Raw genomic sequence first — 22,403 nt, forward strand, 5'->3', positions numbered from 1 at the left:
TAATAAAACGGCCTTGAGTTACCAGCTGTTTCTAGTAGTGTTCGAAGAATCTTGAACGAGACTGTACGTCTACACGTGTAGAGACGAATATTGAAAGAAACGTTTCGTCACAACTAACCCCCTCACTACATCCTCACTTGCCCTATGACCTCCTCCTATAGGTCCCCAGCCGTTACCAACACCTCTTCCCTCCCAGACCAGATATCCCTCCTAGTCACAGGCCTGGCATTTGACATTATTAGGGACCTGCCACTCTTTGCCATAAACAGATAAAATGTACCGGGAACTTCCCCCCACACACTCATCATTCTCTCACTTTATGTAACTTGACAGAACTTATGACCCTTCAGGCTTTTACGCCCTTAATGTACGAGTCATAAAGGCAAGTATGAACTTTTCATACTTCTGTTGGGCGCTGTAAACGCTTCTGCGCTTCACCTTGCACAGGATGTAAGGGGGTGCCCAATAAACTAGCCCCCTCGGGGGCAATTCTGAAATCTGAATCACAACTAACCAAAAAAAAAAAACTTGCTACACACTGAAAAGCAAGCAAGACTAAACTAATGTTCAAATTGCAACCCCTTTTTTAAGAAGTTACCATAAAGTTTTAGACGGCTGTCATTTAAGCAGAACGAATAAAAACCGAGCACAAACTGTTTTCTATACCACACCGTTTACTATAAATGGAAATGCTTGGAAAAGACGTTTAATACACTGGCAACAAGAGCCTCGCACCTTAAGTACATTGAAAGAAAAGTCGTGTCGAACTTTGAAAATATATGCCGAAGGTCTATACTGTTGGTGCGTTCTTCCTTGTGGTAGGGGGCTCTCATAATGTTTCAAGAGTTCTATTTAATCTTCTGACAAAATCGCGACACGACTTTTGTCTTTGATCGTGCAATAGGTTCTTTACTGGTCTATGGGACCCCCTGAAGGTCTGGAAATGTGGCGAGTTTCCTTAATATTTATGAACGGGTAAAAACTACTACAGGAGCTCGAATCCTAAGATCATTTATTTGTCGGTCACGGCGGTAACTAGTTAGGAATCTGACTGCTGACGAGCAATACATGATACCCTCTCCTCTTTCTAACCACACGTGTTTGGCTGTGTACCTCAGGGTAACTAAAATAGAACTGCGAAACTTGGACGAGAGGATTATTCTGCGTGAAAGCTCAAAAACACTGAACTAAAATAAAATAAACTAATGGCAATATAAACTTGACCTCGAAGGACAACTGATTCGCAAGTGATAGGAGTTACGGCGAGAGTTGTACTGTTGAGGTACTCTGTAGGCAGTATCTTACAACCTTGACCGCGTTAGATACTGCTTCAGGACGAGATTAACATGTGATGCACAATGCAGTTCCTTCCTGAATCATAATCATGTGGTGCACAGTGCAGTTCCTTATTGGGTCATAAACATGTGGTGCACAGTGCAAGTCCTTATTGGGTCATAAAAATGTGGTGCACAGTGCAGTTCCTTCCTGAATCATAAACATGTGGTGCACAGTGCAAGTCCTTATTGGGTCATAAACATGTGGTGCACAGTGCAAGTCCTTATTGGGTCATAAAAATGTGGTGCAAAGTGCAGTTCCTTCCTGAATCATAAACATGTGGTGCACAGTGCAGTTCCTTATTGGGTCATAAACATGTGGTGCACAAAGCAGTTCCTTCCTGAATCATAAACATGTGGTGCACAGTGCAGTTCCTTATTGGGTCATAAACATGTGGTGCACAGTGCAAGTCCTTATTGGGTCATAAAAATGTGGTGCACAGTGCAGTTCCTTCCTGAGTCATAAACATGTGGTGCACAGTGCAGTTCCTTATCGGGTCATAAACATGTGGTGCACAGTGCAAGTCCTTATTGGGTCATAAAAATGTGGTGCACAGTGCAGTTCCTTCCTGAGTCATAAAAATGTGGTGCACAGTGCAGTTCCTTCCTGAGTCATAAACATGTGGTGCACAGTGCAGTGTTTCCATCAGATTAGTGGGTTTACCGTATCTTGTCCTTGTATAATTTATATGGATTAACGGATCTTGAAATATATGTTTAACGTAATTTATATAACAATTTGGACTTTTCATGTTTTAGTTACACCGAAAATTTTCAAAAGTTGTGAAATTTCTAGTGATTTTTTTTTTCATGAGCTGGACCATTTTTTTTTTTTTTTAGGGAGCAGTGCGTGAAATATGCCAGGGTGTGTAAAATTAACCAAGTGATAACACCGTGGCACGCCTGCTGTCCGCTATTTCATATATAAAATGGATTGTATACAAGAGATTCCCTGACTAGGACTACAGGGACAGAAGAGGTTAATGCTAATGACGACGATGTTGGGGGGGCCAATGATATGGCCTCGAGTTGATCATTTAGACCAGCTGGATACACACAAGTACTGGGAACCTGGTGGTACCCCTGTGATCTTGTTTCTTAGTGATGTCCTGCATGTATGGAAATTAGTGAAGGAACCTAAGCAGTGCATGTCAGTTCTGGAAAAGTGAGAATGCTGGCTGCTTAAAAATGGTATAAAATTAAATTAGTTTTTTTTTTCTCTTTTTTGCTGTAGATTAATCTTCCTTTGCGGTGTTATCTAGTGAACCAACTAGCAATGATAACAACTTGCTGTTGTTAGTGATACAATATTCTACTTGAAACAACACTACTGAAGTAGGAAATTATAAAATATATAATACAGTATATCAATAAGGAAAGTTTCAAATTCTTATGAACCATCCGCCCTTTCCCCGACCACTGACCTGCCTTTCTGATTGGTTGAATTACCACTATGGGTTGTTTCACACTGTTACAGACCCGAGGTTTCTTCAGCGACCGACGAGGTGGGACATGGCTCATTAACAACACGTCCACCCTCACAGTTGGTTGATCGCTCGCAAGCTGACTTTTTATAAATAGTTTTCGGAAACTTCGGTTTTCATAAGCAGGTACAAAACTGATACAATGTTCTATTACTTGACCAAATTTTAATTATCCAAGGAAGGTTCGATCTATTAACGACTGTGAATTAGTGGACCCAATGTCATAGAACAAAACTTCTACTTGTTGAAACCTGAAAAAAATCTGTGGCCTTAATCCTGGTTTCACTGTTGCACGGCGTCAAGTCCTCCACCATGAGCCATTTTAAGTACAGCGAGATATCCACTGAACGTGTGATGATTTCCCTAATGTCTTCAACGTCCCTACAGTTTGATGAAGACGCGCCTCTCCCAATTTCTACAGTCCCTCCTAACAGTAACTGGAATACCAAGAGCTTACATGTGGAAACCCTAAGTGTAGAGGCCACTAGCGTCAATATTACCACACAATTCGTTTTTGATGACTGGATACCCGATGTAAAACCGCACCCGGTGGCGCCGTTCCCCACACTAACTCCTGTGTATTTTGAGCCAGTGAATGACCAGATCAGGAACTGGATCGGTGTGTGTATCCTGATCATGGTGGCCACGGTCTTCACCTTGTGTTCTGCCCGAAGCCTCTACAAAGGTAAGCCAAACCATAGTGTTGGAAGATGGCTAAATTGACCCATAGAACATCTGGATTAACTTCTTCACACCTCGTAACAAAGTACGCAAAGTTAGTCTTTAAAGTACTCCTGGTACAAATTGGCAGCATTTTGCCTCACTACACATGAATTATTAGTTAAAACTTTACTTTATTCGCACTACTGTTGACTTTTCAGAAATCCAACTAGCTGTAGACAATAAATTGGAAGATCATGTATTAAATAAAGTTAAATTGTGACTTGGCGCCCATTAAAGTCCTGCAGTGATCATTACTATATAGAGGACATAATTGTAATGAACTCGCTCCACCTCATCCATAAGAAATTTCCTTGAACCTTGTTGAGAATACTTAGCAATATTTTCCAACTTTTTGTGGAGAAAGGGATAAAAATATACATATCATGGCAAATATAGTTCATCTATTAAAAACAGCTTTACCTCGAAAGTGTAATGCCTATTCATATATCGTTGTAAATAAAGGAGATTTAAAACATTTCTAGAGTTGTCTTATGTATATAGACTAATCCCCTCTTTCTAAACCGATTATTTATCTAATCTTTACCTCTTGTGTAGTGCTCAATATACAACTTGAGAGCAAGGGACAAAAGATCATTGTCAGCGATCATTTACGGGAGTTCTTGATTCGAGTTTTTCACCCGAATTAAACAAACCCTAATGCTCCATGGGTGGGAAAACGGTGGTTAATCAGATGAAAAATAACCTGTGATCTTAAGGTAATCGGTCTTTCCTTCGGTGAATCTTGCTCCAAGGCGTCTTAGTCTTCAGATGATCAGTCTTGGTAACTAGGTGATTCTTTTCCAGAATGCCGAAGGACGTGGCCGTACAGCCCGTTGAGGCGGCGTCTGAGGCGTTGGTTTCCCAGTTGGTTTGTCGAGGCGCCAGAACCCGTGGTGGAATTTATCCACGTTAATAACCCCCACGATAACCCGGTGTTCAACCCACAATACGGTCTGGAAGATCTCGAGGTGGAGAACCTTCACGGCCATGAGAAAAACCCACAAGATAATGACCGTGAACCTCCCCAGGACCCGGAGGAGAACCGCCGCTTTAGTGTCCAGGACCCGAGGAGAGTCACCGTCTTGGCCTTCAGGGCCGGGAGGACAACCGACGTCACAGTCTTCAAGACCCGGGGGAAAACCACCGTCCTAGTCAACAGGACCTGAGGAGAACCACCGTCATAGTCTCCAGGACCCGGAAGAGAACCACTTGAAACTACTCCAGAACCCGGAAGCAATACTCTAGAACCCGGAGGTGCTACTCCAGAAGATGATGAAAACCTGCTCCAAAACTCGGAAGATAAGCTCCCCTAAGACGTGTTTCAACAGAACCTGGACCACATACTCCGTCCCCTTGGGTTCATCAGCTCCCAGATCATCTTGACTAACACGGTTTATGGTGGTTTATATACAATAGTCTAGTACATTGTTTTGATGTTAACGTAATTGAAAAAAGTGACTTTGGTAAGTGTTCTCCATATACAAGGATATTATATTTTTACATTGATTTTAAATTTTCACTACGTGGTTTGTTTTAAAGTTCTGTCTACCTTGGACAGAGATAATAGTGGAGTTCCTTCTGTGAACTCCACATTAATGGATGATTGTTCATTGATAACCTGAAGTTTTAATTGTTTTAAAGTGTTGATTGAGTACTTCGGAATGCGAAATAAAAAGAAGGTACACTTTAAAATTTTAATTTCCTTTAACGTGTCTTGTCGCCCACCTGAAGTGTATTATGCTTCCATTTACTTCTTTAATAAAGGCCGTAATATATCTTGACCAGGTGCCAAACATACGTCGAATTAGACCCAATTCGACGTCACAAGACTAATTTTATATTTGAAGAGCATGTTTCTCACTTGACCAACAGTTTAAGGAGGTGAAAAAGTTTCAATAGAACAGAGCCCCCTCCCCTCTCCATACCCTCCATAACATGATTTTGAAATTATGGTAATTAGTGGAAACGAGGCGGTGGTAGAAAATTAAATCTACTAATGACAGGAAATTGCAGCAATTCCCAAGAGTATTAAGTGATGACGGAGACCCTATGCAAAGTAAACAAACATTTTTGTTATACCTGCAGCTCTTTTTACTTTAAATCTAGATTCTTGGACACCGTAACTCTTCGTGTATACGAAAAGGACTGGATAAAGAAGGCTGCTTGACCTCTTAAACAAAGTAAGTTTCTCAAATTGTCAGTATTGCAGCGTCAACTGTAAGGAATTTTTTTTTTTTTTTTTTTACGGGGATTAGCCCACCCGGGCACAGGTCACTGACCCACGTCAGGGCCTGGGAGGCGAAAATGTAATAATAATAATTATTCATATTAAATAAAATTAAAAATAAAAATAAAAACAAATTAAACAATAATTTATAGTAAATAAAATTTGTAATACAAAATTAAAAACAAAATAATAACAATAATAATAATAATAACACTAATAATAATAATTATAATAATGATAAAGGACCAGAAAAAGTGAGAAACAATATATGTACAGTATGTTGTCTTGTCAATAGTAAGAGAAACAATTGAGACCCTGCAATTGTGTGTAAATGAGGCAGAAAGACAGATCGGCAACCTGGGATTTGGTCACACTTTCCGTGATGCCATATGGCAGCAGCGTCTACCATTAGACAACACATTATGCTTCCAATATCTTCCCAGGCGGTAGTACCTCCCTGTTTGGTAGCTACCTGCTACCTGCATAAGCAGCTGGAATATAAGCCTCTTGTATATCATCGTTACTGGAAGGTGAACACTGTTTCATCGTCCTGTCTGTGGCCATTATAACTCGGTCAATAATTGAAAAAATAAATTCCAAAAGTACTTGGTAATTTTTATATTGAATATCGACCAAGTCCACTGGCACTCGTCTCGCAGGATACACTATGACACGTGGTACAGACACTTGAGGTGAGCTCGGGGCAATGGGGCAGGTTTTCTAGTCCTAAACCACGTCTTTTTACACTATTCGCTAAATGAAGAATACTGTACTAAATTAAACTGAGCCACACTAAATATTGAAGAGAGCACTGTGGCTCCCACGAGTCTCGTTCACGCTTTTGCTAGTAAACAAAAACTCCCTGGTCGAAATGTCTTAACCATTGGAGTCTGTTTTTTTTTTACTCTCCCATAACAGTGGGTAAGACACCTTAGCTATCTACTCGTGTTACGGTTTTATTGATTTTTTTTGGGGGGGGCATTAGCCCACCCGGGCACAGGTCACTGACCCACTTCGGGGCCTGGGGGGCGAAAATGTAATAATATTAATAATTCATAGCAAATAAAAATTTTAATGGAAAATACACAACTAAAAATAACAATAAAATGATAATAATAATAATAACACTAATAATAAAGAAAGAAAAAGATCAATAGAGAGAAACAATATATGTATGTTGTGTTGTCAAAGTAAGAGAAATAATTGAGACCCTGCAATTGTGTGTAGATGAGGCAGAAACTCAGATCAGCAACCTGGGACTTGGTCACAATTTTCGTGATGCCATATGGCAGCAGGGTCACAGGTTAGGTTAGGTTAAGAACTCGCCGGTGTCTCCCTGTCCATTAGTCCACATTTGATTATATAATTAATGTTGGAATAAAAAATTAAATATAAATTCAAGATTAAAATCAAAACTTATGCAGCTGCTGAAGTAACAAGTGAGTGACAGTTTTTTATATATACGTTATCTTCACTTGTTAACCCGGTCACCTGAAGGTGCCTGTAGCCCGTTGTGTGGATTCGTAATTAACTGGAGAAGAAATCTAAGCTTGTTATTTTCATCAAGTAATTACGTAGAGACGAGAAACACTACAGCATATAACAAATGATACACATATACTGTAGAGGATATTACATAACTACCTAACCAAAATATTGAGCCCCTATATAACCAGTTACAAGAACGCAGGATTTTTTTTTTACCAGAGATTAAGAGCGTTTGTAGACAAAATATTGGAGCAGTAAGTTCCTCACAATGCCATAAGTCTTAAGATAATTGACCTTCATTAACCCTTTAAGGCAGGGGTTTCTCTCACCTGAACAAAATACCAATGTGAGGAGCTGCTGTCTAATGGGCTCATCGAGATAGGCGTAAAGGTCATGCGAAGCTCATTTTATTTATTCAGAAAAAAACAAAATTGTCATATTGATGTTGCTGTAAAAACAAGTCCAAATTCAGATGTCCTGTACCAAGCGTAGACAGTAACGTCCTTTACAGTTACTTAGCACCACCACTAACTACTATAAGAAACGTAATGAATATGATGTTGCGTTTTGCGAAATGTAACCACGAACTGTACAACACAACATAACAAATAATGGATTTTATTTACATATAGGCCAACAGCACATTGGGTTATCGTTATATGAAACAAAAAGAGCAGTTCAAAGTTAGGTCAAGTCGAGACACAACAAAGGTTTGGGGTCTAGTTTGGACGGCAGTTCCTCACAAAACTTTTCCTTCGTATTGTTTAAACGAATTCCCCAGTCTGCAGTCACATTTAACTTACATTGTCAAATTTTTATTCACGTTTTCTATACGGTTTTACACTGCTTACTGGAATTAAACACGCAAAAATAAATACTCGATTGATGAAGCAGTGACGTGGCAAACAATGGTCACCAGCAGACGACGTACGTTGTTTTGGTGGTGCATTGTGGGAGAAGTCGACAACAGCCAAGAAACCAAACTCAAACCCAGTCACTCGTCAGCAGGTCAGGCAGCTACAGCTAGTAACGTTGGTCTTTCATTATAGAACATTGTATCCTCGAACAACTACTGTACTTGAAACTTGGTACTGATAGACTTTTGTGACTCTTTACCCTGACTTATCAAAGCCTCTCCAACGACATGATCCCTGGTGTTTTTGAGGAAGAAGTGTATCTTGGCGAGGGTCTCCTCCTGGAGGACTTTACTATGGAGGACTCTACTATGGAGGGCTCTACTATGGAGGGCTCTACTATGGAGGACTTTACTGATCTCACAACTATGGACGACAACGTGACTGTGAACGGGGCCCCTGAGGTAGGCATAGACTGCATCACCAGTCTTGACGAAAACTACAACCAAACCGTTAATGGGTTTGAGGGCAACTATATTCTCTGCCCCTCCAATCTGACCCAGACGGAAGGAAACCCGACCACCACCGACGCCAGCTTACTGCCTGGCGATCAAAATCAAGAATGGGATGTACATGTTGACACTGCATTAGCGTTGATGATCCTCGGCGGGTTCCTGGTCGTTGCTGGTGTCCTCTTCTACATCTATCAAGCCCGTAAACGTAAGACTCAACTTGGTTTTCCACTTTAGGAAAAATAAAGCTATGCAGGACGTTACGTCGTTCACAGAATAAGGTGTACTTCAGGACGGGGGTAAAATTTGTGCTATAACCCAGACATTTACTTCCTTATCCTTTGCTGAATTTCTCCTGTATAAAGTGTTTGTATTTTCATGGTTTCTAAATTACGGTGTTTTAGTTTTTCTAAGAATTTCTTTAGTTCCCACTCCATTACGAATCTCTGTGTCGGGAAACGGATAGTTGGTGTTTGAACGGTTTACCTCTGCAATAATTAACACTGAATATGTTGTGGACAATATAATAAATTCATAATTTTAACATGGCAAAGTAGTGTTTTCCGTAATGTATTCTTCACAAGTGTTCACTAGAAAAACTTGTATCTACAGAATTTTTTTTAATTATCACTTGTATTAGTTACTTCAAATGTTGGGTGAAGGTTGAAAGTTAAAACTAGTTTGTTTTCATTGTATAACGCATTAACTCGTATATTTTAAAAATATGAAAGTTCTTCAGAGTTCTCCTGTACTATATGGTTTGTGTGTATTAACGCCCATGTTCCCATTGTAATGTACGGACACGTGTTTTCCAGATAAAAGCTGGCTGTGGATGCGTGTGGTGTGGCAGAAGTGGCGTGAGCAGCGGCTGATGGGGAAACCCGACAACCCACAGCACAAACCCGACGTTCTGGCACCCGCTGAACACACGGAGAAGCCATTGAAGACTCCTGAGACAGATCATGTGTCTACGGAGTCGCCGCTCACGAACGGTGTTAGAGAGACTTCGTTAACGACCATTAGTGAAAAAGAAATGGATAATATCGATCTCAACGACGAAGACGGTCAACGACATGGCTCCAGTGTAAGCTTATCATAGATGTACTAGTTTACATCAACAGGCTCATCGTTGGTGAGCTAGTTTACATCAACAGGCTCATCGTTGGTGTACTAGTCAACATGTATAGGCTCATCGTTGGTGAGACTTGTTAACTAGATACCAGAATTGATCGATGGCACAATACCAGATTACTGTTGGTACTTACTATTGCTCACCATTTCTGTGACGTAACGCAGGAACCGCCGGTGACAGGAACCAGAAGGAATCTGGTGATCTTGTCCAGCACTAATGGTCCTGCTGACGACAGACGAAATGCCCTAACAAACTACTAACAAGGCAATTAAATGTGGTCTTTTAGATAGTATATTCCTACAGAAGTTTTTAAAAATTATATCAGTTTTGGTGTAAGAAAGTTTTAAATTTACTTAATTTGTTTGAAAGTATACACTATGTAGTAACGCGAGAAATAAAGTGATTATTTTCCTTCCGTGATATTCTTCCTCAAGACCTGCACAAGCTGATGGGTCTTCACATATACGGGACTGGGTAACCTTCGTCCATGTCTATAAGCACACCTGACACAACACTGACCCCATTTCCTAGAACACGCTCGTACAACACGGTCTGCTACAAAGGCTGCTAGACGTACAGTATTCCCTGAACAGTTAGTAAAGCGAAACTCCTAACCTTAAACTTTGGTAGGCAAATTAGATTGACGAATACCACCGAAGAACAAACCTCTTATACCTCCCGGGATATAGGGAAGTAAGTACCCGTTATCAAGAATTAACTACTTTAATTAAAACCCTTTGGAATGAATTTTTAGAGTACTCGACTACAAATTCGAGTAAAGCCTTCTGTAATACTAAGACTCTAGAGCAAAGAGCTGAAAACGAGAAGGCGAACCGTAAACCGGCAGTACTGCACAGGTAGACAAAGTCCGCAGGTGCCTCGAAACTTGGCTCGCGTAAATGTAAGGTTTTTCTATTGATGCATAATGAAAAACCTCTACTTATACAATCGGAGGATTTCATTCTTCATTACCATTTACTGAATACTAAAGATAGCATCTGTACTGTAGAGGTTTACGATGTCTTGGTTTTAACAGCTTAAAATCTGCCCATATTGACTCGAATATCCTGTGTCAAAGGTTCCACGTTGTTATTCGTATTTTGGAGGTGGAAGACTTTCGTTCTAGGTGTCTACTCGTGCAAGGCTCTCTGGTAAGACTCGTCAAATGTTGTTGGCCGCGGATGAGACGCCTGTAAGTCAGGGAATGCAGTATTCATCTCTCGATCGAATTTACAGGAGTATGATAAATGGATTCGCCCTTTCCCACTGAAATTTGCGCATGATGCTGGACACGTGGGAAAAACTGTGCATTTGCACTAACACAAGCGAGGATGGAAAGCCCCATTGTGTAAAGCTTTATTTTTTTATTCGCATCGGGCAACTCAATGGATGTACTCGCTGACCATCTACTTTCTTCAATGGCTGCTGCTCCTTTCTGCAACCTTGGCCCGCACTAACGCAGCTTGTAAGCGATTATATGTCGTCTTTATTTATATTGAAGTGAAATTCATATTCGAAACTGGCTGTACTCCAGTTGTTGCTGCTCCTACCACTTCCTCCGTTCAACTTGTGGGATAAAGCGTAATATTATCGTATAAATTAGATACACATCATGAGTCAAGCCTAACAAGAAAGTTAAGAACCACTTTAAGAAGCAACGCCTAGCTCAGTTTAGAATGTCATGTGAGCCATATACCCAAGGTCCTCTGGAATTGTTTGGGCAAATACTGGGAAGTTGTCAAGCAGGTTCTGGATGCAGGCGACTAACAGTACGGTGCGTGCTGGTCTTCATGTTTACATATTTTGTCGATGAAAACTGCCAAACTTCTCATGTGTTTCTCACCTTTGTTTATATTTATAATGTTTTTTTGTCATACGATTTGATTTTCATCTGCACTCGGAACAAGCTTCTCTACTCACGTGGAAGGTAGTTGAGAGATGTACTACGTGACCTGACTGAATCTGCTTCGTAATAAAGCGGGTGACCTTGGTGGGAGGCAGCGTGTGACTTACTCCTGGAGCTCTGGGAGGAGTTACCTTATCGTTCATGTATACAAGAAGTTCCTCACGTAGTCAGCAAAGTTTTTAAGTCTTATCAAGTGTGACTACAAACTATAGTGGACAGAACAAGTTTGGCCAATAATGACTCGTCAAAACGTCATCTAGGGAACACCTAAAATGAATCATCATGGAAATAAAGCGACACACACAGACACACCGTTCTCTAATCATCGTCCGAGTATGTACTGCAGTTTTCATGATACAACAAGACACTAAAACTTCACCGTCAGCCATATTTGAACGAAACCTTGTTGAAGATCATCACTCAGACCAACCTCGGTTCCTCTCATTACATTGATATTTTCTCGGACTCTTTAATCGTTATAGAATCATCATAAACCATCTACCTTAAAATTCCTATTCCATTATACCGGTTACCTGGTCATATTGGCAAGAGTGTTGAAGCACGATAACCGGTTCTATTTTACATATAATGTGAAACTGCTTCTTAAATAATCTTTACTGTGTTGATAAGTTCAAACATCAATTGTCCGAAATAAATGACGGTAACTTTCTTCTTGAAGCTTCATCCTAGTACTATAGTATTCTAAGCTTCAATAAACTGGCATTCTAAAGATTCGAAACTGGTTTGTTTCTTATGTTTCCTTGGACTAGGGTCGACGCGTCAAGTTTGACAATTCAGTCTGCCCACCGCATGCGGCACGACAAGTCAAGCTCTCCGGGGTTTTAACTATGCTGTGCTTTCCTTTTTTTCATAACTCTCGAGATAAATCCTTGAAGTAATGCCAAAACATTTCACTGAAGTCAGGAGGTGATAGTGGGTATTGGTAAATTCAAACAAGATTAAAGTATCTAGCAACAATAAAGTTTCTCCGCACTTGACGGTGGACTCCTGACCTCAAGTGTACCTCAGTGTGCTCGCGATGGTCAGCAGGTACGTTAATGTTTCCTTCATCGGTGAAGCGAACATTCAATCATTTGGTGACAGTGCAAGTTACAGTGAAGACCAACTGCCGGGGGGCGGAGGACCACCTGCCAACAACTCCTGGGTAACGTGGGGAGCGGTGGCCCTCTCTGTCCTCCTCCTCTTCCTCCTCCTCGTTTACGTGGTGAAAAGGATACGGCGACCTCGATCAGGGTGAGTACACGCTGTGATAACCCTGTTTGATATTATAGCGAGCTAAGGCTAGGATAAATGTCTTCTCTGGTATAGTTAACTTAAGAAACGTAAATTGGGTAAAGGAACAAGAAAGTCCACCCAAATCAAACATAACAAACGACCCTAAGGCAGTTCTGGTTGGGTGTTGTTGATTCTCGTGCGTGCGTCATCAGTAGTTTCTGGACACGTTTTTCCTCGCCACATTTACAATCCACACATTAAAGTAAACGTATCCGCGAAGAAACTGTAATGAAAATAATATTAAGGAATGAAGTGCCAGACCTTCACTTAGATATTTGCCGTGGTTGAGTTGCATGTAACAACAACATACAGATTACACAAGACATATTATCTGTGGAAAGTTCTGTCTTGAAAATTACGCTGTAAGTAATGTATTGGGAATTTTAGAAGATTTTGTATTACGTCCTAAGTATTAGGAATCGGGTATTGAATAATTAGTATTTAATGATTAGGAGCGGGATAGGTAAACATTGGTTTGGCAACAAGAGTAGCGATGATTAGAACAAGTTACCAAACATCACCATTAACTCAAATACGCTGGATAGCTTCAAACATAGGTTGGATGGATATATGAGCGATAGGGGTTGGGTGTAAATGGAACTGTCCAATATGGGCCAATAGGCCCGCTGCAGTTTCCTTCATTCCTATGTTATTACGTTGATTTTAAAACAAACGAAGACGGGGAACGTTTGTTGGCATACGGGATCTCCCATTGAAGGGAGTTCCCCTTATACTGTACAAGTATGGTATGGTTTGGCATCCTACAGGTACCTGTAGTTGAACGGTTAAACTAAAAATAAAGCCTCGTAACTGGACCCCTTTCTTTCAGGTACCAGAATCTGGAGGGAACGCGGCGACAAATGGTAGCCATATCTCAGCTGCTGGAGGAGATCCGTGGACGTCCCCGACGTGTCCAGCCCTACGAGCCTCTTACTGAAAGCGAGACACATTTCTTCGTCCACGACTTCAAAGACTTTTATTAATTTACTCAAGTCACTCTGGTAATGGCGGCTCTCTAACTCGACCAACACTCAAGCCAAAGGATATCTGCGTCACCTTCCTCTACATTTTATGAGGTTGGGTAGGCAAATAATGCACTAAAATTGACTCGCCTAAGAGTAAGACTGATTTTATCGCTTGGGGGGAAAGTGTGATTCTGAAAGATGAAATATGTCGGCGTGTGCGCGTGCGCGCAAGAGTAAATGTACAGTACCTAGCTGTAATATGTTCACGGGGAAGCAACCGTCTGAGGGGTAGTAAAGAGGGAAAAAATGTTTGTACACACTCGCCAAGTAACTTTGGCTCAGTGCCGACAGTGATGCGGCCCTGTGTATTTGTTTGTCATGTCGTTTTGGTATAGTGTACTGTAGTATTTAGGCCAGTTGGCATGTTGACATTAGTGAGTTTTCAAGTCGAAAATTTTAATTATTCCTCTTGTTTAAATCTTAATAAATCATATTGATTTTGCATATTCACAATAAATGAATATTTGTCACTCCACTTTAATTCGACCTTCCCTCCTCACCAACTTTACTCCTTGTCATTCGTGCGAGTAAGAACGCATGTATGTCTTTGGTGCTGATGCTTAGTATAAAAATGTCTTGATTAAATATTGTAGAGATTAATGTGCCAAGGTTAAGTTAATAGCGATATATTACGGTAAGGTTAACAGAGGGAAGATTTGGCTCGGCTCAGAATATAGTATGTGACACAAGGTAAGGATCTTTACATTGCCGGCTACGGTATGGTTAGTTTTATGTTAGTTTGTTAAAAATACGTCCATTATATCTGCACAGCCAATACTCGTCACCACAAAAACATTTTTCACACCAAATCCATAATAACAATTGGCTCTTCGGCAGCAGGATATGCCTTGAATTATGAAGGGTAATTAAGTTAAGCTGTTCCAAAAGTCGGCTAACATTAACGGAGTAGCAAGACTGAACGCTCAGATACACAGACATCACTGTTTACATTAATCTGAATATGTTGTACTCTGTATGTTAATTAAACCCATTCCTAACAATAATCTCACAGCCATCAAAACCTCAAGTAATATATTTTTTTTACTCGTAAGAATGAGTAAAACTTAACCCCAAAAAAAAGAGATGTCCCGTAGGAGGCAACAAGCTGTTATTAACTCGTTCAGACAATGAAGAGGGTGGCGACGCTGACCACACTCGCCTACACAATGTTCACAGACTAGTTACAATACATCACCTGCCTTATTACTAGCAATAGGTATTCATGAAGGTGGTGAATAATGATACAATTGAAAGCTGGAGGAAATCTGTAAATATTAAGGACAGTACATGGGTTGAGTGAGGTCCCTGTACCCCAGTATGACAACACCAGCCATTGCCCGTAGATAGTCGACCACCCTCTCGTTAACGAGTGAAGAAAAAAATACATAGTAAAGTGTGTGTTATTAAGTGAACTGGCTGTAATTTTGAGTGATAAAAGACCATGTGGTGATTATAGTGTTTGATATTAGTGCCGAGAACGATGCAAATGATGGCAAACGCACATGGGAGATGATACCCACAACGCCACGAGTGACCAGGGATAAGGACAACCAGACGCAGGCAGACGACAACAGCTCACGGGAGTTTAACCTTGTGGCAGAGACTGTGTTCCCCATACTCGGCTTTGTCTGCTGTCTTATCATAATTTCCTGTTGCTGCTGCTGGTACGTCTCTCGTTCTTTTCACCATCCCTGTACAGTACTCCTCTCTTCCTTCACCGTTATTATGTCCTTACAAATGTTTTCTCTCCCTCGCTATCTCCACGTCTAAACTCCCAGTCTTTTTGTTATTCATTCCTGTAAAGCAACTGATGTTCATATCTTTATCTGCCTTAATTAACAGGTGGCAACGGCGGCAGGAGCGTAGAAACCAGGAGGAGGTGTCGTCCCTGCTGGAGCACGCCAGAGCCCACGTGCCTTCCGACGGCAGCGTGGTGGCCAGGTCTCGACACTACCTCCTACTTCACTTCAGAGACTTTTACTGAACTCCTCCCAACAGCATCATGCCAGTTCAAGTCTTCGAAAACTGAACAACAGAATCAAGATGACCCAAAATCTAGAAATCCAGTTAGTAATCAGATCACCTGAAGATTGTCTCCCAAACTAATTTCGCCTGACGATTAACCCCCATATCGCTACATGAGATCGGGGGGGGGGGGGCTAGGTCAGTGCTATGAAGGTTATCTTGAGGTGAAATAAGCTGGGGTGGAGGATAAATCTGTAGGTGATTCAGTGAATATAACTTATTAGGACAGGTCGAGATCCAACCACTATCAGCTATTTCTTTTCACCACCATTTGTCTGTCATTTAACTGGCCAGTGAGGCGGTTGGTCAGGCCACAGTCATTTTTCTTCAGGTCTCTGTAGTATTTAAATTCTAAATTTTTAATTGCATTTTATACTGGTATTAAAGGCCCATCGTGGTGCAGCCTCCGTGCTCCTCATTTCCCGACACTGTTCAGAGAGACCGTCCAGAAGCATCGTCAATATTAATAATTTAAGTTTTACCCATAACTATACACGGACTCGTCAACAATGTTGAATTCATTGTTACCTGATGTGAATTATTATATAAGGAGAGAGATAATTTATCTCTTTATTGTTATATTTTTCTTTGCATTTTGCTTTATAATATAGTTCATTATGTCATTTAAGCATAAGAATAAACTAACAAGTAATGTGCATGTCTCGTGTAAAATAAAAATAAACCAAAAAATAATTTCTGGTGTTTGTGCAGTTTAATTATATCCCTATCAAGTAAGTGTTGTTTGTGGATAATAAGGGGGGGGGGAGTCACATGGCAATAAAAAGTAGATATAGTAATCCAACACTATACAGAAGAGAACAGAATTATGATGGTATATTGTAAGGTGACGGAGGGGTTCACTATTGACGTAGGAGCTACAAAAGTTTATCAGTCTCATGATGGGTATGCTTTATAATTATCCTCTTCGTCACTTGGGCAGTCAATCACGTCTGTTACGCACTGTTGGCATACACTTGTTCCATAATGAATCTCTATCTACGCCAGTGACATTGTAGAGGTGGTGTGTGTTTTGGAATAAGATAGTCAGCCATAAACTACAGTAAGACAACCCTCCAGAGAAAACGAATAACTTAGAGCATAAACTGAAGTGTTTTTTATTCACCAAACTTGCTGTTCCTCCCCAACAGTTTCACCGACCTGCTGCTGCTCCCCCCCAACAGTTTCACCAACCTGCTGCTGCTCCCTCCACCAGTTTCACCAGCCTGCTGCTGCTCCTCCCCACCAGTTTCACCAACCTGCACTTAGATCTGCTGCTGCTCCAGTTTTACCAACCTGCTGCTGCTCCCCAATAGTTTCCAATAGTTTCTACCAATCTGTTGCTCCCAATAGTTTCAATCTGCTGCTGCTCCTCCCACCAGTTTCACCAATCTCTGCTCTCCCAATGTTTGCCAATCTGCTGCTCCTCCCCACCAGTTTCACCACCTGCTGCTGCTCCCCCAATAGCTTAATCTGCTGCTCCTCCCCACCAGTTTCACCAATCTGCTGCTCCTCCCCACCAGTCACCAATCTGCTGCTGCTCCCCAATAGTTCGCCAATCTGCTGCTCCTCCCAATAGTTTCACCAACCTGCTGCTGCTCCCCAATCGTTTCTCACCAATCTGCTGCTCCTCCCACCAGTTTCACCACCTACCCCCCACCTTCCATTACAGAGAGAACCACCAACACCTTCATTCCCTCCACTCCAGGTTTACTCGAGTCGGTAATTACATTCAAATTGATCCGTTCCAAACACCACTTACTCGGAACAGTTAAAACCTTAATTACTGGAGTTCAGATGACAGAGTGCAAGTTAATGTAACAAGTTTAAGCCTCAAGCACTCCCGAGTACATAAGCTTGAGGTTAACACGAGAAATATCAGCTTTGTTTCTCTACCGTGGAAGATATGAGTTGAATCATGATAGACTTATTGTATTTACCAACCAATAGAATGTCGCCTTAACATGTTCCTTCTAGTAGTGTGTGTGTTTAAGATGCAGGGTTCAGATACGTCAATTTTCTTTACTGTGGCCGGGGTGGTTAAGAGAGAGAGAGAGAGAGAGATAGAGACAGACAGAGAGAGAAACAAAGAACAAGAAAAATAGAGATAAAGAAAGACAGAGAGAGAGAGATAAAGAGAGAGACCACCGTTCTCACCACCTGGAGGGGGGGGGGGTCACAACACGCTGCTCGCCGTCCATCAAGCGGTATGGGGCCTCCAGATAACACAAGGGGGAAAACAGACGCTCTTGTGGTTGTTTCATCATCTCGGCTTACGTTCGCTTAATTCAAATTACACCTTAACCAGCAATTAACTAATCAAACACTGAGCCACATCCGGTTCCGAGATTGTTATTGATGCGGGCCGGCAGTTAGCCCCCAGAGAAAGTCAATGACACACACACACACACAAGTATGAAATAATCAGGATTAACAATCAGCCTGAGAAATAGTGTCATAAGTTAATATGATAGATAAACTGTAGAAACATGTCAGCTTGAGTGATATAGTCATGAGTCAGCTTGAGTGATATATAGAATCATAAGTAAGCTTGAGTGATAGTCATGAGTCAGCTTGAGTGATATAGTCATGATAAAAAAAGCTTGAGAGATTCAGAATCATGATAACAAAGAGGACCTGAGCTGCTGGACAGACATGTGAACGACAACGAATGTCATAATCTTCCGGCTGGGTCTTTGTCTCTGCCTTATAACACACTTTGTACTCAATAACCAACCTGTCAATATTGTTTCATGAGGATCACGTGATATTGATCCTGTTCAACCCAACCTAACCTAACCCAACCAACCTGAATGAATGGAGAACACTTGATACATCCTCGTGTGCTTATCAGGGGTACTTTTAAGCCCGGACCATCGGCCTAGAAAATAGTGCGTTCATGTCCGAAATAAAGCAAACAAAGTATTAGGTTTTATGTCTAGAAGTGTAAGTAATAAGAGTGCAGAGGTCATATTGCAATTGTTTCTTGCGCTAGGCAGGCCGCACCTAGATCATGCTGTTCAGTTCCGGTGCCCTTATTATAGAATGGATATCAATTCACTGGAGTCGGTGCAGCGAAGAATGACGAAAATGATTCCGGGACTTAGAAACCTTCCATATCAGGATAGATTAAAGAAACTAAAATTGCATTCCCTGGAAAGACGAAGAGTGCGGGGAGATAAGATAGAAGTATTTAAGTGGGTGAAAGGAATCAATAAAGGAGATATAGATAAAGTTCTTATAATATCCGAGCAGGATAGGACTCTAGCAACGGATTTAAGTTGGATAAGTTTAGGTTTAGGAGGGAGATAGGAAGGAACTGGTTCACAAATAGGATGGTGGACGAGTGGAACAAGCTTAGCAACTTTGTAGTAAGTGCTGGGACGCTGGAAAGTTTTAAAAGGAGGCTGGATAGATTCATAGATGATGGAGAGTGGTAGTAACTCTCGACAGGAGCTGCCATGCACAGGCCAACCGGCCTATTGTAGACTCCTTATATTCTTATGTTCAGTGCAAAAGAAGAATATACAACATAGTGTTCGCTTAACGTACACGCACACACTCACACACACACACACACACACACACATCCGGTTACTGTACATCCGCTTAACGCACAGGTTTTCAGGAATTCATCTTGTATGATTAAGCGGATACTGACTCCACAACCGAACCTGATCACACCTGCCAAAAACCGGACGAAAAAAAGGAGTCAATCAGCGGTTACGCGTTAACTTCAGAGGATGTCTAAACGTCACAAGTATCCGGTAATAACCTTAGCTCTAACAGTCGTAAAGCTCGGTATTCCACTTATTATTATTTTATAGTTTCATTCATTAAAGAGAAATCCGAATGTCTCGTTATAGCCAACAAGTTCGTTATATAAGAGTTTTTTTTTCTTCATGGGAAGTACTTCGTTACGCTTGGCCAATGAGCTGCTTAAAAGAATATTATTTACAGACCATAATAATGTACTGACGTCACATCATATAACGTCACAGCATATATTTTTTTCAAGGAACCTCATAATCAAGATGAGTTAAATCGCTTATACACACACTATCTACACATGAATATATTTTGAAGATTAAAAAAAAAATGCTTCTCGTGGATTCCTTTCAGTAATTTCCCTGGTGTATCTTGAGGGTGTGTGTGTGTGTGAGTACATCCGGTCGTCGGCGTGTCAAGTATTGCCCTAAGCTGAGCAGGATATAGAACGGTGAGAGCTCTTTAACGGTAAACCTTGCATAATCATTAATAGCTACGTCAATCCACACTACTACTACTACTACAGCACACACACGAGGGCTCACATCCTTCACAGATATTAGTATTTTCACGAAGCACATCTCAACACTACATGTGACCACGCATCTCACACAAGGTCTGGATCTCTTAACTCACTCTTACGTCTATAACTCCCAAATCTCTTCACCATACAGTAGTTAATTTAAAACCTTTACCACTATACTAAATGAAAAAATAAATGGATCACATGAAAATTAACCACCACCTCCCCAAGATTATTTCACCTGATGATTAAGCAACCTAACTCTACCTTGGGGGATGGGTTAGGTTAGGCTAGCTTAAATAACCTTGGCATAAACTTCATCTTATTTCAATAATTTGACAAAAACCATCAAAATCATTAACTCCTATAAGTTCCTTAACACAAACACTGACATATACACAAGGGGGGGGGGCAATATGACAACACAATATGTCAAACTTCAGATCTTGGGACCGGTTGATGGTGAATTAAGACCAAAACAACAAATAACTTTCACATGAGTTGGGGTCCACTCATCATATGGCCAAGTGCTGCCTGGTACGGTGTTCACGGTGGCACGAAAGACACGCTCTCTCTCTCTCTCTCACACACATCCAATATATTTTTCAATCACATTCTCACAGTCGGGGGAAAATACAATATTTCATAAGAGTCTTGTGTACATATTGAGATTTGTATAAGGTAGATATGGCACAGGAAACTGGGTGGTCGATCATGAAGTGTCATGGCACGAGAGATATGATACAATGAAAGACAATGACACCATGACCAGAGATATAAACCATTATAAGAGTGGGCCGAGAACTGAGACAATCCTTCAGCGTTACTTCAGATAGTCCCTTTAAATTCGATTAAAATTAAGTCCCCCTTATCAGTGTTATGTGTAGGCACTGAGCGGACAAGACCAGAGAGCATCTTATAACAACAAATGAGTCACTTGTTAACACCACCGGGCGAGTGTGTGTGAGAAATGTTTCACAGGATTCTCGTGGCTGTGAACATTTGTAAACATTTACTCTACGATAGTGTAAACAGACATTCCCGTCACTGATTTGTGGTTGATTCCTTTCGACAATTTGTTGACTACACCACACCACACTTCACCTCTACCACAGTGTTCAGTGACTGTTGACCATACCACATATCTACCACAGTCTTCAATCAGTGTCTCCCTGCTGACCACACCACCACACCACACGTCTCTCAGTTACCAAAAAGCCAGAAAAATCTTTCTCCACCGACTACTTAATTTTCCTCAGCTTTCTCCTCTACAACATCACTCGTTCCCACAATGAACTCAAACATCATCACTACCAATCCGCTAATAACTTTCCTTTAACTGAACCCAAAAAAAGTTTATCTCACTGACCAAAAGACGAGACACGGGTGGATACGATCAAGTGAGGTGGTGTTGTGTTGGCTCAATGTTTCCTGACCTGTCTGTTGGATGATCTTTTACGTGAGGGATGTTGCTATCTGTACCGAGCTTTACATAGGTTAGGTTAGGTTAGTCTACCATATCTTAATCGAAGTTAGGTTAGGTAAAGTTAGCTTATGTTAGGTTAGGTTAGGTTAGATTAAGTCCTACTAACCCTGTAACCTACTTAACCCAAGTGTACAGACAACCACAACTCAGTTCCAGTAGACCATAATCACTGCCACTCTAATTAACGAGGATTGCTTCTCTGTTTTCCAATCGTGCAGTGTAATGTTGCCTTAATAACAGGTGACGTGTTGGAATGATGGACGGAAGGATTACTAGAGTCAACTAACTGGCAGCTGTGGCAAGTAAGATTAACGGGCTGCTTGTTAAGACAGTTGAGTAGGCTCGTTAAGTTTGCTCGTTCAATTAGTGTGTTGGAATAATTTACTTGTTAATAAGAGTAGGGTTGTTAAAATATAGTTTCGTTAGAGAAGATGCTAGTTAGGTTTAGATTAGGTTAGGTTAGGTTAGGTTAGGTTTGGTTAGGTTAGTATATGACAGAACAAGGTTAGGTCATAGTGTTGTTTGTAGTTGAGTAAATAAATGAATGATTCCTGCTTCAGCCAGTAATTGTGAAAGTAACCTTGAGTCAGTTTACAGTCCGTGAGGGAGGAAGGTACACACAG

The 22,403-nt window shown here is 41.0% G+C and overlaps 3 protein-coding genes across 3 annotated transcripts; all 3 read left to right on the forward strand.

Annotated features, from left to right (window-relative positions):
• Window positions 1-2,867: 2,867 nt before the first annotated feature.
• LOC121873100 lies at window positions 2,868-5,214 on the forward strand. Its single transcript, XM_042376410.1, has 2 exons — window positions 2,868-3,503; window positions 4,346-5,214. The coding sequence occupies exons 1-2, from the start codon at window positions 3,131-3,133 to the stop codon at window positions 4,705-4,707; spliced, it is 735 nt and encodes a 244-aa protein (XP_042232344.1). The 5' UTR covers window positions 2,868-3,130; the 3' UTR covers window positions 4,708-5,214.
• Window positions 5,215-8,261: 3,047 nt separating this feature from the next.
• LOC121873101 lies at window positions 8,262-10,163 on the forward strand. Its single transcript, XM_042376411.1, has 2 exons — window positions 8,262-8,830; window positions 9,438-10,163. The coding sequence occupies exons 1-2, from the start codon at window positions 8,401-8,403 to the stop codon at window positions 9,719-9,721; spliced, it is 714 nt and encodes a 237-aa protein (XP_042232345.1). The 5' UTR covers window positions 8,262-8,400; the 3' UTR covers window positions 9,722-10,163.
• Window positions 10,164-12,466: 2,303 nt separating this feature from the next.
• On the forward strand, window positions 12,467-14,451 carry LOC121873245. Its single transcript, XM_042376651.1, has 2 exons — window positions 12,467-12,914; window positions 13,786-14,451. The coding sequence occupies exons 1-2, from the start codon at window positions 12,700-12,702 to the stop codon at window positions 13,937-13,939; spliced, it is 369 nt and encodes a 122-aa protein (XP_042232585.1). The 5' UTR covers window positions 12,467-12,699; the 3' UTR covers window positions 13,940-14,451.
• The last annotated feature ends 7,952 nt before the right edge of the window (window positions 14,452-22,403 follow it).

Source organism: Homarus americanus, unplaced genomic scaffold (genome assembly GCF_018991925.1).
Source record: "Homarus americanus isolate GMGI-L3 unplaced genomic scaffold, GMGI_Hamer_2.0 scaffold32929, whole genome shotgun sequence".
NCBI classification, from domain to species: Eukaryota; Metazoa; Arthropoda; class Malacostraca; order Decapoda; family Nephropidae; genus Homarus; species Homarus americanus.